The sequence below is a fragment of the Enhydra lutris genome, unplaced genomic scaffold, assembly GCF_002288905.1.
Source record: "Enhydra lutris kenyoni isolate GAN:26980312 unplaced genomic scaffold, ASM228890v2 scaffoldscaffold21, whole genome shotgun sequence".
In the NCBI taxonomy this organism is placed as follows: domain Eukaryota; kingdom Metazoa; phylum Chordata; class Mammalia; order Carnivora; family Mustelidae; genus Enhydra; species Enhydra lutris.
This window is the reverse complement of record NW_019154105.1, coordinates 64,706,626-64,722,870: the sequence shown is the minus strand read 5'-3', so window position 1 is coordinate 64,722,870 and position 16,245 is coordinate 64,706,626. Positions and strand designations below refer to the sequence as shown.

The 16,245-nt window shown below is 55.3% G+C and overlaps 1 protein-coding gene across 3 annotated transcripts in view; it reads left to right on the top strand.

The window, feature by feature from the left end:
• Positions 1 to 11,172, top strand: part of LOC111149100 (janus kinase and microtubule interacting protein 1) — a 65,909-nt gene extending 54,737 nt beyond the window's left edge. For all 3 annotated transcript variants that reach the window (XM_022506022.1, XM_022506021.1, XM_022506020.1), the window contains 3 exons: positions 1,438 to 1,641; positions 7,947 to 8,012; positions 11,122 to 11,172. In XM_022506022.1, the coding sequence (XP_022361730.1) occupies positions 1,438 to 1,641; positions 7,947 to 8,012; positions 11,122 to 11,172 (321 nt within the window). The remainder of the gene's footprint in view (positions 1 to 1,437; positions 1,642 to 7,946; positions 8,013 to 11,121) is intronic.
• Positions 11,173 to 16,245: the final 5,073 nt, after the last annotated feature.

Genomic DNA, 16,245 nt, shown 5'->3' with positions numbered 1-16,245 from the left:
CCAGGAGGGAGCCTCGTGCCTGGGAAGGAGGGAGGGCGGCAGGCGCCACATATGGGCCTGCGTTCCTTTGTCATTGCGCTGGGTGAGACGAGGCATGTCCACAGTGGAGCTGCTGGAATTAGGTGGTGGGGTCCCAGCTGGAGGCTGGTGACTTGTGGTCCCCTAGGAGCTCAGCTGCTGCATGGGGAGGGGGTGAGCCAGCAGACACAGGCACAGGCAAGCTCTGGTTCCACGTGGAGCCCACGTGAGGGCCCTGGGCCGTGCCTATGGACAGACTTTGCCTTGGGGTTTCCCATGGGGGACACCTGGTGGTTAAGATTGGCTCTGGCCTGATGGGTTCAGCATTCCCCCCCCCACTCCCCCAGGAGTGAGCACAATCACACCAACACTGGACACTGACGGGAGCAGCTGGGAGAGCAGGGGCCAGATGCCTGCAGAGGCTTGTCCTTGGAAAACATCCCCTCCACACCCCTGCTTCCAGCCACGTCTTCCCTCTTCTTGGCAGTTTCCATCCAACCTGAAGATTGGTCTAGTCAGTGTTGGGAAGACAAGGAGCAGTTCCTTAGATCCCTTGGTTGGAAGCCCTGTGTTGGGGTAGTTGCAGGTGTGGGACAGGCTGGGGAGGGTGGAGACCAAGAATTTGCAGTGACGGTGACCAGAGCAGTGGTCAGCCTGGCCCAGGATGGGGTTTGCTTTTGAGGACAATGTGGGTGGGGATTTGGGGAAGCAGAAAAGGAGATAATCCTCTCTTTTGTCCCTAGATATCCCCATGAGGTAACTATATTTAAGTGTCTTGGGGGTCAAGTGGAAAAGAAATAACTTCCTCTAATGATTAAAACTCTTGCCTTTCACAAGGAGCCTCCAATTGGCCACTAATCTCATCCGCTTTGCTAACACAGGGCGTCTCTTTTTTGTAGCAAGGCAGGCCTGATTAGAGCATTGTCACTCTTTGCTTTAGGTTAAAATCGCATTCCAAACTAGCTGGCTGAAAACCACATGTGTGCAATTTGAGACATGTCCCCCCCCGACACCCAGGAGAAAAGGGGAGGTTTGGAGGGGCAGTACATGGGGCGCTAAGAACAAAATGGAAACTGGTTGAACCAAGCCTCTCTCTGAATCACACGTTTTAAGGAGCGGTTGTGGTTATCTCTTCTTACAGCCCTTGTCCTCTCCTGGAAGGAGGAGGGCTGTTCTTGATTGAATAGACTAAGACAGGTTCTCAAAAAGGTGTGCACGGGGCTGAAAGGGGCTCCCTCGCTCTCCCCCTCCCACCCCCCGCCTGTCTGTCTGGCTGGTTGCACTGTGAAGCCCCCCGACCCCAGCACGCTCCCCTCCCCGCCTGAGACCGCCCACGCTGCCTCCCTCGGCTGCAATGCCCCGGCCCCTCCTGTCCCTCGTCTGTGATCTTCCACTGTCTGTGTGATTTGGGCCACTCAGAAAATCCAGGAGCTGGAGGCCACGCTGTACAACGCGCTGCAGCAGGAGCCGGGGCGGAGGGCCAGCGAGGCGCTGAGCGAGGGCCAGCGGGAGGACCTGCAGGCCGCCGTGGAGAAGGTGCGCCGGCAGATCCTGAGACAGAGCCGCGAGTCCGACAGCCAGGTCCTGCGGGAGCGCATGGAGCTGCTGCAGCAGGCCCAGCAGGTGAGGGGCAGGTGGCTGGCACCAGGTGCCTCTTGCCCTCTTCCCAGCCTCTGGCCCCTCGGACGGGAACCTGGTGTTTCAGGCATGGCTGATGGCCCGCTGGCCGCCAAGCGAGTCTCCTCGGGAAGCAAGGCAGGAATTCTCGGGTCGTGCGTTGTCAGTGAAGGGGAGCAGTGTTCGGATATGCATTGCAAGGGGAGGGCACCCCCTGCTGGATCCTCATGCAAACCCCAGCCAGTCGTCCCCTGGGGCTCTCCCTCCCGGCAGGCAGGTGGACTCAATTTGAAGGTCAGGTTCTTTTTAAAACCAGGAGGCGTGGCTGAACGGTGTGCACTTTTTTTTTTTTTTTTTTTGGGCTGTATTTTGTGATGATGCCTAATTTGAGGACTGGACTCTGAAACCCTAAATGTCTTCCAAGGCTTGGAGTCCTGTGTGACGGTCACGTGCTACCAAGCCCAGGGGGAGCCTGGCTGCAAGGACTGCAGGGAGGTAACAGGGGCAAAGAGGCCCCAGCATCTACTCCAACATTTGCTGGGTGCTCACTGGTGGGGACCTTTGATGGTGGTCCCCCTGCGGAGTGGGGACGATGACATCCATTCTCCTGATGAGGGCGCTGGGGCTCAGGAAGGTTAAATCACGTGCCTGAAGGTCGCACAGTGTGTAGGGAGTCCCACCAGGGAGAAAGGACACGAGTGAGCAGGGGAGGCAACATCACAGAGGGCAGAGCGAGCTTGCCACCATCAGGAAGGGGCAGGGGAGGTTCACGTCCGAAGACAGCACAGGTCCCCGTGGATCTGTGGAGGATGCGTGGGTAGCCCAGCCAGAAGTGGAAAGATGTGGCAAAGGGGAAGGGGGAATGGTCAGCCTGGGAGGTATCTTCATACAAGACTTGGTTTGGTCGAGAGGACACGCAGGAGGCCCCTTGTGACCCCGACCTGGCAGTCGCCTCCATCCCCATGCTGCCTACCGCACTGGTGTCATCAGGTCGTCTGCTCCCTAGCACCCCAGCTCTGAAGCCATGCGCATGCGGCTGGAGTGCACAGGCATGCGCACACTCACACACACACTCACACACACACACACACTCACACCCTGTGTATAGGGAGAGAGAGGTTTCATTAGTAGGGAGATTCCTGATCAGGTGGGCACAGAGAGGGACAAAGGGCAAGGAGAGGTTGGAGATGGAGGGAGGAGAAGGGAAAGGCATCAGTCCTTTGATTGGGAAGGTCTGACGTGCGCAAGCGATGAGTGAGGCCTGGGTTGCAGACCTGCCGGTGAAGCAGAGGCCCAGACTTCCGAGCAGAGGGGGAGGGCGTGGGGGTGGGGGCGGGGAAGAAGGCCACCATGGTGAAGCTGTGGCTTTGTCCTGGCACACTGGGCCTCCTCTTGTCCTGAGGGAGGAAGAAAGGCAGGCACCCAGCGAAGAGGGGCAGAAGGGACAAGGGAGGACTTGGAATCCCTGTGGCCCAGGTGGATGGTGACGTTGCTGGCGCAGGGCTGGCCGCTGAGGATGGAGACCAAAAATTTGCAGTGACAGTGGTCAGAGCAACGGTAGGCCCTGCTGGGCGGGGCACTGGAGCTCAGAGTGTGGAGGGAAAGGGAGGCAGCGAGGGAGGGGGAGGAGGGACCACCAGCTGCAGCAGCAGCCTCCCTGGGAGCTGTTAGAAATGTTGACTCTCAGGCCACACTTTGGAATTGTATTCTGCAGATAAAAGTTACACAGTGTGGGGGGATCGTAAATCAAGATCCATGGCTGTGAGTTCCAGAAGGGAGTAAGGGCCTGTCTCTGTCCACTCTGGGTACCGTGACAAATGTCACAGACTCCTGTGGGTCCCAGCTCTGGAGGCCGGAGGGCCAGGAGCAAGGGGCTGGCTGATCTGGTGGCCAGTGAGGCCTCTGGGCTCTTCCTGGCTCACAGATGGCCTCCTACTCCCTGTGCCCTCAAATGACCAGAGGGGGACAAACAGTGCAGAAAGAGGGGGGTGGGTTGGAGGGAGAGATATTTTTTTTCTTATAAGGCCACCAACCCTACCAGATCAGGGACCCACCCTATGACCTTACTTAACCTTAATGTCTCCTGGAGGCCACACGTCCAGATTCATTCACACTGGAGGTTACAGCTACAACCTAGGAATTTGGGGCTGGGGTGCCATTCAGTCCATAGCAGGGTCTCATTCCTTTTTTGGTTCTGGAAGAGCGTGAGCTCTCATTTCTTGTTGCGCTCCTCCCCTCACCCTGTCACCCTGACTTAGGCCAGGTGAACCCCCCCCCCCCCCCCCCCCCACCCCGTGGCATTGGACCATAGAATTCAGAGGGCAGGGCTCATCTCATTGACTGAATCAATGGCAAGGCCTCTTGGGCCTCAGCTTCTTCGTCTGTGCTTCTGGGAAGTTTGGAGAGCTCTTCCTCCAGACTTGGACTTGAGGGGGAGATGCTTGGCCAGACTCTCCCGGCGTGGCAGGCACAGGGGTATCTGAGACACCATGGCGCTCGCTGCTCCTTGCTCCCTGTCCCTGCCAAGTGCCATATGTGTGACAGTAGCCGGCATGTGGGCCCCAGCCGGCATCTTGGTGCCTTTGTAAAAGATGCTCAGACTTGAGAGCACACCTGTTCCTTGTAACAGAATTTCCTGGACTTGGTCATCCTGGTGTGATGCCCAAGCAGAGGGGACGGTTTCCTTCCAACAAGCCCTGAGACCCCAGGGTGTCGGCAAAAGTGAGGTTTTGTGGCTTCCTGCTTGCCTTCAGTGGCTGTGTACCAGTAGAGTACTTATGTGCCAGGCACAGGACTGGCCTCTGGGGCTGGGGCAGGGAGCCAAGTCCCTGCTTTCGTGGAGAACATGCTCTTATATCCAGTGAGGAAACTCACAGCACAAATAAACACCAAGGATATCAGAAAGGCTATGAGGACAGATGGGAAATGATGTGGAGATGAGCCCCTGTGCTCTGCGCAGAGAGCAGCAAGTCCAAAGGTCCTGGGATAGGAACGGTTTACTGAGCTTGACAAAAGGTATGCAATGTCTATAAGCTGTAACTTTCAAAAGCAGCAGCTGCTGAATATAGGATTTTTAAAAACCAGAGGCCACAGGAGCTGGGTAAGAGCCAGCCACGCAGGTAGCAGTGGCCTCCCCGCCCCCCCAACTGTGGCCAGTGGAACTCACGGCCTATGTACGGAAAGCTATGGGGTGGCATTGGGAGCACAGGCTTTCAGGTCAGACAAGTCTGGATTCAAAAACGCCCTGACTTATAGTGTAACCCGAGTCTCAGTTTCCAGACCTGTAGAATGGGGACAGTCATAGCAGAGTCAGTGGAGAATTGAATTAAAGTACTGGGAAGAGCATCTGCCAAAAACTAAGCCCTGGACATGTGTTAGTTCCTATCTGCTGCACTTGACCTTTCCCACCCTGCACGACCTTCACTCTGTACTCTGTCATGTTGTCACAATAATCCCTGCCAGTCATTCATTCGCCATCTGGTGACTGGGCAGGTGTAGGGCGCCAAGCCGTGTTTAAGGGAGAACAAGACAAAGTCTCAGCCTTGTGCAGGCACACCTGGTGATGATAAACAGGGAGATGGGACGGGGGTGGCTGGAGTCCCGTGGTGAGCTCTTCTGGGCAGGGGATCCTGCCCCCAACCCCTGAAGAATGGGAAGGAACCATTCCCTACTTGAACTCTGCTCCCCGCCCCCAGTCGTCCCTTCATCTTTGGACTAGAATCCAAGGCCATGTGAGGTCATGTTCTCATTACGGTGTCCCCTCCCCACCCTGACCCAGCCTGGCACTTGCTGGGCCCCTTGCCAGGGACAAAAGGACAGGTCCCTTCTGTCCTCCCCTTCCATTCAGACATAGCCTGGGGACCCCCCCCCCCAACCCCAGCCCTGTGGAATTAGCTGCCCCCTCCCCACTGGAGGGTAAGCTCTGTGAGGGCAGGGACCTCTTCCTCAAAGCCTGGAAGTTGTTCCTGGGGGATTTTTGCAAGTTCTTGGAAAGCTGTAAAGCTTCACCCTCCCTACACTTGACCCTGTAATATACAAGGCCCTTCCCCCAGTCTCAGGAGCCCCCATTTCACCTCGGGTTATGGGGTCACAGAAGAGGGGTTCAGATATTAGAAATTATGTGATTCCGCAACACCTAAGCTTGGGGTGAAAGACCAGGTTAGGGCCAAGCTGAGTTTTTGTGGTTTTTTTTTTTAAGATTTTATTTGTCAGAGAGAGAATCAGAGAGAGTGAACACAAGCAGAGAGAAGCAGGCAGAGATAGTAGCAGGCTCCCCGCTGAGCAAAGGAGCCCGATGCAAAACTCGATCCCAGGACCCTGGGATCATGACTTGAGCTGAAAGCAGTTGCTTTAACTGACTGAGCCACCCAGGCGTCCCCCCAGCTGAGTTCTGTGCTCATTGTTGGGTGCTCTCTACCTCCTCACTTTGCAAGGGGATCCTTGGGGACAGTCATGGCCACACCAAAGTATACACCCCTTCCTTTGGGTGGAAGAGAATCAGAAACATACAGGTTTCCTAATCTTTTATGGAGTGCGTACTCTATGCCAACTCTGCTCTGAGCCCTTTGCACAGATTCAGCTGGTAGACCCTCAGACATGGGCGACACAATGACCTTTAATTATTGATCAGGAAACCAAGGCCCAGAGAGGTCGAATCCCTTGCCTGAGGCCTTATATCTGAGGATAAATAATTTTCTGGTGTCTTCCATGCCAGTCTGTTCCCTGTTTCTGGCAGTGTGATCTTTCCAAAATCAAACTCTCATCATTTCCCTGCTTAAAACCCTTCACAGGCTCCCCACGATACCCCAAATCTGTAAGCTCCTCATTGGGACGTTCCAGACCCTCTGAGCTCTGCCCCCATCCCCCTGCTCCCATGTCCCTGTGTATCCTGTTCCCTCTGCTTGGAATTCCCTGCCCCCTCCTGAGTCTGGCACACTGTGGGTGCTGGGCTGGGCTCTTCCTCTGCTGGCTCTCCCAGCCCAAGTCTCAGTGCCCCACCTTTCTCCTCTCTGGGCTCCAGAGTCCCCTGCCTGGAGCACCCACGTAGAATAGCACCCCACCCCCGTCCCTGTTTCTGCTGGATTTTCTCTGTGACATTTGCATTCATCCAGTGGGCCATCTGGGTACATGAATAATGAATGCTTCTGTCTGCAAACTCCTTAGGACCCCAGGCACATTGACCTGTATTTGTTAAATGGGTGAATGTGTCCACAGAGGTAATTCTCAAAGTGGGTCCGCAGACAAGCAGCATCTGCATCACTCAGGAACTCGCTGGAGTGCAGGTGCTCAGGCTCGACCCCCTGAAACCAAGTCAGAAACTGCTGGGAGCCTCCAGTGATTTGTAAGCCCTCCAGGTGACCCTGACCTGGATTCGAGAACCATAGCCCTACAGAATGCATGGATGGCTTCTCCAGGCCTGGTTAAGAGTCCCTGGAGGCCAAGTGTTTATAAGGCCTGGCCTGGGTCACCGGCCCTGCAGCCCAAGGACACTGCAGGAGGGAACTCTCCACCTACATTCAGGTGTGGCAGGGAGGCCGCCAGCTGGGCAGTGGTCAGGGGTGGCTGGTCCCAGCACTTGAAGGGTGACTCTCTGGAAAAGTTTGTGCTTGTGGGACATCCTGGGTGGGATGCCACGTGGAACTGGAAGGAATGGGCTTGTAAATTCTGGAGCTAGGGTGTGTGCCCCCAAGGGGCATTCAGTGGGTGCAGCAGCAGACAGGGTGACCAGTCATTCTGGGTTCCTGGGGCTGAGGGGTTGCTGGGGACCCCAGACGTTCAGTGGCAAAACCAGGACTGTCCTGAGCAGATCAGGATGGTTGGCCATCTTCACACTTGTGCCGAGCGGGCTTCTAAGGGGCTGGGGCGCATGTGGGAGAGATGGCCACGGCTGGTCCTCGCTGGCCCTGCCCCAGCTTGTCAGCCTTGCATAAGCACATTGTCTGATGCTACCTCGAATCCATGATCTCTATTAGCCTGCCCCAGGCACCTCCATGTCCCGGTCAAGATGGGAGGCTTCTGTTTTAAAGAGATCCTGTGCTAAGAGTCCACACCGTGTGATTCCGTTTCCGTGTGCTTCAAGAACTGGTGAAATCGACCTTCCATGGTGGAGGGCGAGGGTCAAGGAGCCTCCTGCTGGGGGCCCTCCATCTGGACTCGGGCTTGGGGATGCGGGCCTGCACGCCAGGCACGCTGCCCACCTGTATTTGCCCACTTCTCTGATGGTGTGCCACACGCACCACGGTGAAGAGTAAAGAGAAAATTTTGAACCCAGAAATTTTACCTTTTCTGATGCACGAGGTCGTGTGTTTCAGAGAATCCGAGAACTGGAGGCTAAGCTGGAGACCCAGAAGAGACATCTGAAGGAGTTGGAGGAAAAGGTAGGTGGGGCGCCCTCCCCGCCCCTCCCCCGCTTCTTGCTGGGACAGGTCACCCTGGGGCTTTGTCCTTCCGCTCTGCCAGCTTTCTAATGCAAGAATGGATTCACCTCTTGCTCCCTTCTCTGCCCTGGTCCCCCCAAGATGGTCACATCCACGAAATAAGTAGCTCCTTCAAATGCTTTTCTAGGGAAGAAAAGTGCAGTTTGGGACCAACTTTGTGTTTGGGCAGAGCCGGGGTGAGATGCCCCCCCCCCCCCACAAAAGACCTTTCAGGGACGGTGTGATCCTCTCTAGAGTGGCAAGCTAGGCTTGGTTACATCCCACGGACCCCTTCATCTTAGAGGACTTCTGTGTGCCAGCGGTGTGTTCTCGGGAGTTTCTCCCCTCCCGGCGGGAAGCAAGGCTGACCTATCCCCATGTTGACACCAGGCCCCGTGTGTCTCTCTGCGTTAGCATCATTTTGTGGGAGGGGACACTGGACCCTGAACCCGCAGCTGGGAAGAGGTAGCTGGTCTCCTGGGTGCCACAGCCACTGCTCAGCCCTTCTGGCATATTCCGTTGGTCCAGGCAGACAGACGAGGGCCACTCAGAGCCACATGTGTGGCATCTCTGTCCTGCCCTTCCCACCTCCTGTGCATCCACCCAGTGACCATCCGTCCTTGAGCTCAGGGACCAGCTTGTAAGCGTTGCTGTTTCCAAGACAGTTCTCCCCATGGAATAGGGCACCGCACTTGTTTGCCTGATGAGTCATAGATGAGTCGTAGACCAGTAAAGCACGTTCTTTGTTACAGAGGTAAGCGCAAGTGTGTGAGCCCCATGAAGGCTCTAGCTCCCCCCCCCCCCCGGGGGTCATCAAGGACAGTGTGCCCGAGGAAGGGACCCTGGTCTGAACCTGGAAGTCCGATATGCAGTCACCCCGGGGAGGAAGAGGGAGGGAAAGCATTGGCAGGTTTCCATTGCCTGAGGCAGGTCTTAGGAGAGAGGAAGCCCACCTACCCCCTGAAGTGGGGTCAAGGTCATGGAAGTCCCCCCAGGGCCAATTTCAGGGCAGATATGTACAGATGGGAAAACAGCCCCTCCCCGTCCTGGAGCAGTGAGACACCGTGAGCCCAAACAGACGGGACAGCTCTTCAGATGATGCTAAGACAGTTCAGAAGCTTCTCCCCTTTCTTTCCTGAGAGGATGCAGGAGTCACCTTCCTGTACCCCGTACCTCCTCTTCACAGAGACCCTCAGTGCCTCCAGCCTGCACGGCCGGTGCTGTCCTGTAGGGGGCAGCAGAGGGTCATGGCTGGCTGGCTCAGCGCAGGGATTCAGGCGGGTCTTGTGCTAGAGTCCTGGGTACCCCTGTGGGATTCTGGTTTAAGCAGATGCCTAGTGTCTCTGTCGGCCAGATGCCCACCCCGCAATCTTCTGGGGCTGTTTTGAGGTCCCAAGGGAATGTCAAGTCTAATTCCATCCAAGAATCTCTGGGGATAACCTGGCTTCGCAGGCAGGTATGTCTGAGCTCTGCCCCAGGCCAGCCCTGGAACCCTGGAGGATTTCTCCCTTTGCCCTGGCCTGGGGGCTCAAATCTCTCCTCATCTTGTGGGTGGTTGTGAGGACTGCATGAGCATGGGGGTGTGTCTCAGCACCCAAGCTGGGCTTTAGGACTCCGGTGAGCAACATGAGTCACAGAGCAGGAAAGGACAGCAAAGAGACTTTAAGCATGCCACTGTTGTCTGGTCACACACATAAAATGAGGCAGGTGGGTCCTGGGCGATGTGCAAAGCCCCCTTCTGTCCTCTGGTCTTGTCAAAGCAAGTGTTTGCATGTTGGTCTGTGTCCTTTCGTCATAAAGGAGTTGCCGAGGGGAGCAAACAGCATGCAGACTCCTGGTTGGGCCGGTAGGATGAGAAGCACCCACACACATTTCCCTGGGGCTGCTAGTGGAAAATGGCTGCAGCCCCATTGTCCGTGGCTCATGTCGGCGGCCAGGAACCCTTCCCTGCCACACCTCACCGGGAAGTCCTTCCCCTTCCCAGGGCCTCAGTTTCCCCATGTGGAAAATGACAGCTGGGTGACTCCACACAGGCCCTGTCCAGCTCCAACCTCCAGTGATTCCAAAACTTGTGTAAAAGTTGGTGGCTGTCTGTTTAGATTTTAATTTTTTTTGATAAATAATTTAAGGGAGTTATGTCATGGTGGGAGGGAGAACCACTTTCAAAACCCTGGATGGCGCTCCGACAGGTTCCACCCAATGAGCAGCAATCCTTTTGGAGCAAAGCGAGTCATGGATTCATTTCCAGAAAGAGAAATCTACTTTCAAACTGGATCTGTGTACTTTTTCCTTCCTTTAAGGCCACTTTTCCCCCTACTAATTTTTTCTTTTTAAAGCAGATGAATTGAATGCCACCAAAGATTTTTTTTTAAAGATTTTATTTATTTATTTGACAGACAGAGAGAGAGATCACAAGTAGGCAGAGAGGCAGGCAGAGAGAGAGGGGGAAGCAGGCTCCCTGCCAAGCAGAGAGCCCGATGCGGGACTCGATCCCAGGACCCCGAGATCATGACCCAAGCCGAAGGCAGAGAGACTCAACCCTCTGAGCCACCCAGGTGCCCTGGCACCAAAGATTTTAAATAATGGTCTCTTTGGAGAGCGGGCCCTGGCAGGGATGGTGTTGGGGCGGGGGGTGTGCTTCTGTTCATGGGCAGATGGGTCTGGGGGTCCTGTGGCCTAGAGGGAGCCCACTGGGTCCTTGGGTGCAGGCCAGGCCCGGCCTTTCGGTGGGAGCCACCAGCTGTGATCATGGGAGCATCCTTCCTCCACTTGTAACGTGTCCTGCCACCGTCTGCAGGAAAGCCACGTCTCAACACTGAAAGTATCTGGGTCTGTCTGAGTCAGCTGGGTGTCTGGGGAGAGCAGTTGGGAGTGCTGGAGGACTCTGGAGGTTGGGTTTCCTGATGATGTCACTGTCCAGGCCTGCTCACTTCCCTGGCCTCCTTCTGAACCCGACCCCAGGGTGGTAGTTCTTATGAAATGTGTCACTGAATCCCATACTATGTATCTTACATCTTTTTCTTCTCTTTTCTTCCCCCCCCCCTCATTTTCTTTTGGTCTTATTTTATAGTTTTTGTTCCTTTTTTTGTTTTTCTCACTAGCATTCATTCTGTGGCCTTGATGACTTCAGTGAGCAAAGAACTCGGGTTGGTATCCCTTCAGTTTCACAGATAAACATGATGATTTTCCGGAAAGGAGAATTTCTCCCACTTCTGACCATGACATTCCCTGAGTGACAAGGCTCTGGGGAAGGTGGTCTGTGGCAGATTCCTCAGGGACCCAGTACCCTGGGGCGAGATGAGGGAGGGGGGCCACCAGGGGTCGCTGGAGAGTCCCACCTCTCCAGGGAGGTTGGGAAAGCTTGTTGTGAAGAAGGGACAGTGGGGACCTGGTTGCTGCCCTGTTGTAGTTCATCTTCCAAAAGGGCTGGGGGTTGTGGTTTTTCCAAAGTTTCTTTCTATTCTGGCTTAATTTCTGTTGTTCTCTCTTGCCTGTGGACCAGACCATTGCAGGTTTCTGGGGTCAGGGGTCTTCAGGAGCAGTGGACTGATGGGCAAGTCCATGACCTGAATATAAAATACCCAGGAAGCCTGTGTGGCAAGCCCCCCAGCTCCCTGCCCTCTAGCCCTGTGCCTGGTTCTGTTGCTCAGGGACTTGGGACAGAAGCCATCAGAGCAGTTGGTCCTTCTCTGCCCTGCCTGGCCCCAGGACCCAGCTCTCACCCAAGTTCCTGCTTGGGCACCCATGTCCTCCCCCATTCTCTTTGCTCTGAGTGCCCTCCTTGGGGATAGGGCTAAGGGGTGGGGTGGTGGGGTTCTTCCAGGTCCGCTGGATCTATAGTTCTGCCTCTGAATCTAGCCCAGGCTGGGAGCCCTCTGAGCTCTCGGGAGGCCCACAGTGCCCACTAGCTGCCTGATCCCCAGGCTGAGGTCTGCTGCTGGTTCCTTTCCTGACTGATATTCTCATGGGAGCCCTGAGCCTGGCCTCTGAGCACAGGGTTTTGCCTTGTATCTTCTGGGTCCCATGGCCTAGGTCAGTGCTTGGCACGTGGTGGACATTCAGGCAGTGTTTGTGTAGTGAGTGAAGGGAGGGTCCCGGGTCTAATCAGATGGGGAGTGAGGGTAACCGTGAGGGGGGTGGGTCAGGTACTGGAGGACAGGCCATCTGAGTCCTGTTTCCTCTTACCCTACATTGTCAGGGAAAGTCTCTCAGTGGGCTCAGCTGGAGAGATTGGGCCAGCAGTGGGGGCCGATGGGGCAGGTAAGCCAGGGGCTTCCCCAACCTTTTTTAACCCTCAATTCTTACAACACTGCAAATTATTTTTTAATCTTACAGGATAGAAAAATTGCTTATGGAATATGTTGAGTCCCCACGGCAACCCCAGCCCCACTCAAAGCAAAATTCAACAGCAAAACAAGCTACTTCAAGCCAGAGACTGAACACAGAATCCACGAGTACTCGATGAGGAGGCCTTTTGGATCCATGGCTGGGTCCCGGCTGGGCCGAGCTGCAGGAGCCCTGAAGACGATGGGGATTTTTGTCAAGCTCGGGGCCTCATCCGAGTCCCCACTCTGGCACGTTCCAAGCCTGAGGGGCAGAGACCTGAATACCAGGAAACTAAGTGCAATTACTAGAAACTGAGTCACTGAAGGGCCACTGCACTGTCAGGGGCTGGGCCGGAGTCCTTGTCCCTGCTCTGCATGCCCCCCGCCCCCCAGTCACGGGGGCATGTCCAGCTGGACATAGACCTATGTACATATGTCTCCATGAACTGTGCTCTGTGTACCCTGGAATCTGTCAGCCAGAGTGACTTGCAAATGTCCATGTGATTCGAACCCAAGTTCAAACCCTGGTCAGCAAATCCCTTCAGATCCATTAGATGATGACCAGGGAGGGAGGTAGAGAGAGAGAGAGAGAGAGAACAAGCAGGACTCTGAGGAGGGACTAGAGAGTCACCCACTGTGGAGGGCAGATCCGAGGACCTCAGATTTCCAAGAAAGAAGCCACAGGCTCCATCACCTTTGTGGGTGTGACACGGTGACAGTCCCAGAGCATGACTGTCCCTGGGGCCACATGGAATGAGGAATGAGAAGGTGGACACAGACCACACCGTTCTCAGGTGGCCTTTCATCTAGGTTGTAGTTTGCAAGGCACTGTCGAGGGAAAATGCTAGAAGATGGAGTGTAGCATGGAGCATCCGTGGGGAACAAGCCTCCCTCTGACACCAGGGCCACGATCTCACCGTCGTGAAGGAGGGAGCCTTCCCTGATCTCAGGAGCCTGGCCTCGGAATGGAACCTCCTAAGAGACGGAGTGGGGCAGCAGGGAGGACAGGCAGGAGCTGGCGAGAGTTGGCCCCAGAGCGAGCCCCTGGGAAGGGAAGTGGCTTGGGGGTGTTGCTGCTGCTGTTATTTTAGGGCGGGTGGGTTAGGTGGGCGAGCATCTCCCAGAGAAACCCTTGCTCACGCTGCTGTTCTCTCCTAAACTTCTGGAAGGAGACATGTGAAATTAGGAGGGGTGAAGGGAAATAGAAGGTGCGAAGGAGAGGACAAGCGCCCTAGGAGAACCAGCAGGGACGGGCTGATCCCAAGGACCGGCTGCGAGAGCAACCCCGGGATTTCTAGGAAGAAGAACCTTTGGAGAAAACCGAGTGACTGAGATTGAGGCCGCTGAGGAGCCCCGCTGAGATGGGAGCCCAGCAGAGATGCTGGAAGTTCTCAGAAGGGCAAACCAAGGATGGAGAAGGAGGTGGCAGTGGGCACAGAAGATGTGCCCCCACCAGATGGGGCAGAATGTCCAAACCAAATCAAAGAGTTGGGGGGGAGGGGCTCTAAGCAAACACACACCAGGACAGCTGAGAAGTGACCATTCTCTGTTGAAATCTAAACCCAAAGCACCTGCCACACCAGCCCCCACGACTTACCAGTATTTGGTATCCAAATATGAATGAACCGATGTCTTTGCTTGAAGACAGATAACTGTGCATCCTGGGTAACAAAGGGAGTGTGGACCCAGGCAGTGAGTGCAAAGGAACACCCGTCTGCTTCCGCTGGGCTCCAGGCAGCACCAAGAGCCCTTGCTTTGCTAACTTAGTAGATAGAAGTCCAGGAGCTGCACACGGGTCTCGGAAGATTTTCTGTGGCACCGAGTGTCTGTCTCCTTCCTGTTGCAAGAGTGTCCAGGAGTGTGGTCCTCATGCCCTCCCGTCCCCATCTTTCTGTCTGCTCAGCTCTCCTCCTCAGACAACAGGACAGGAATGCTGTTGGCTTTGAAGTCAGACCCATCTGGGTCCACTCCCAGCCTGGCCCTTTTCCCACAGCAGACGCAGGCAAAGTACTTGCTGCTCTGAGTCATAACTTTTTCTCAGAAGATGGGGATGGGGGTGATGGTTCCCATGCAGTGCCTTGCCTCTTGTCTCCGTGAGGCATAACTGGGAAGACCCATAGGACTCCCGGATCCTGGCAGAACATGTGACAGGCAGTATCCATGGCTCCCTCAATGGGACTCGTCCACAAAGGAGACCATCCAGTCCCTGGGGGACCAGGACCCATTCTCTGAGACAGCGCAGGTGCAAGGGAGTGAGACACACAAGCAGGTATGAGGGCGGCCCTGGCTTTGAAACCACAAGTCCCCAATAGGAGTCAGTGTTTCTTGTGACTGTCCTGGGCACTGCTTCCAAAGTTCCTGTCAGGGACAGGACAGTTCCAAGAGGCATTGTAGTCATGGGACCTCAGAGCTCTGGTGGCCCAGCAGACCTGTACCAGGACTACTTCACAGCCCTCCATTCCTGGGGCGGGAGGGTGGTGTACACCTCTCATGGCTGTCTCGTAGCACAAAGTCCCCCATGGGTGTGGTTCCTGGGACAGAAGAACTACAAGGTCAGGCAAACCCTGGGTCAGTGTCTTGTACACACTTTCCCACCACCCTCCTCACAGATCTGCTGGGGAGGCTGTAGGGAGAGTCTTGTCAAGTTCCTGGTATGTGGTGCAGCCCATCCCCCTCATTCCCGCCTCCTCTGTGACGAGTGGCAACCCGTGCATAGCTAGGCAGGGAAGTCCAGTGCTCACCCCTGTGTCCCTCCCCCCATACCGTTCTGGTAGTGCTGTGGGCCAGGAGACCAGCCAGGCTGACAGGCCATCCTCATTTGGGATGTGGGACTTCTAGTTTGAAAGTGGGGTAAGTCCCTGTCAAGCCGGGACGAGTGGGTCCACATATGGCACAAGGACATGGCTGCTGGCCCTCCTTCATCTTGGCACCCGATGCTCACGGATATAATTGCCCTCTCTGGCATGTCGTGAGTGGGACTTCTGTGAAATGCAAAAGGTGGGGCGTGTGTGCTACACTGATGCTTCTGGTGTTAGCTCATCCAAAAGGCATGGGATTTCCTGACTGCTCCCAGCACAGTTTGCGGCCCTATGGGGGGGAGCCCATAGGTGCATGGGGCACCTTGTTATGGTTCCCTGGTAGCCTTGGAGAGATGAACACAGTGCTTTAGCGTGAGCTCAACATGTATCTGAGCAAATTCATTAGCTTTCCTCCCACTGACCACACCTTCCCCCTTTCTTCCCTGTCCTTCCAGCCTGTAGGCTGAAAGTCTCCCAGTCTGGGTCTCTTGCTTTTCCAGCACTTTCCATAGCCAGTTTGTGACCCGTGGAATCTTGCCCGATGGTCCCAGTACAATGACATGTTTGTTTTTGCCTGTTTTCTCACATTCAGCCAGAACCTGCTAGAGGTCTACCAGTTTGGGGTGCTCCTCCCTGAGGTTGTCTAAGAGCTCTTGCGGGGCTTCTGCAGATCCCATACTATGCCCCCCCCCCCCGACTATGCCCAGCAATTAAGTAATTTTCCCAGGATCCCATCTGAGACTGGAGATGAGATTCAGCCCCAGACAGTGTGGTCCAGATGCCTAACTATATCCCCTCTCAGCTGACACCCCAACCCATCACCTTGGGCCAGTCTGTGTCTGTCACAAGCCCTGTGGGTCACCCTAGAACACTGGTCACTGATGGGGAAGTACACTTAAAAACAAAATCTCCTCCCAACCCAGAAAACCTCTCCATGGAGGTAGACAAGAAAGAAAGCACGTTTATTCTTAAAGGAACAGCAAATATAGTGTGATGCACATTCCAAGAGCTTTGCTCAGAGATTTGCAAAGACAGAAAGAAATCTCACCCCTTTACTAGCCAAGCCACTAC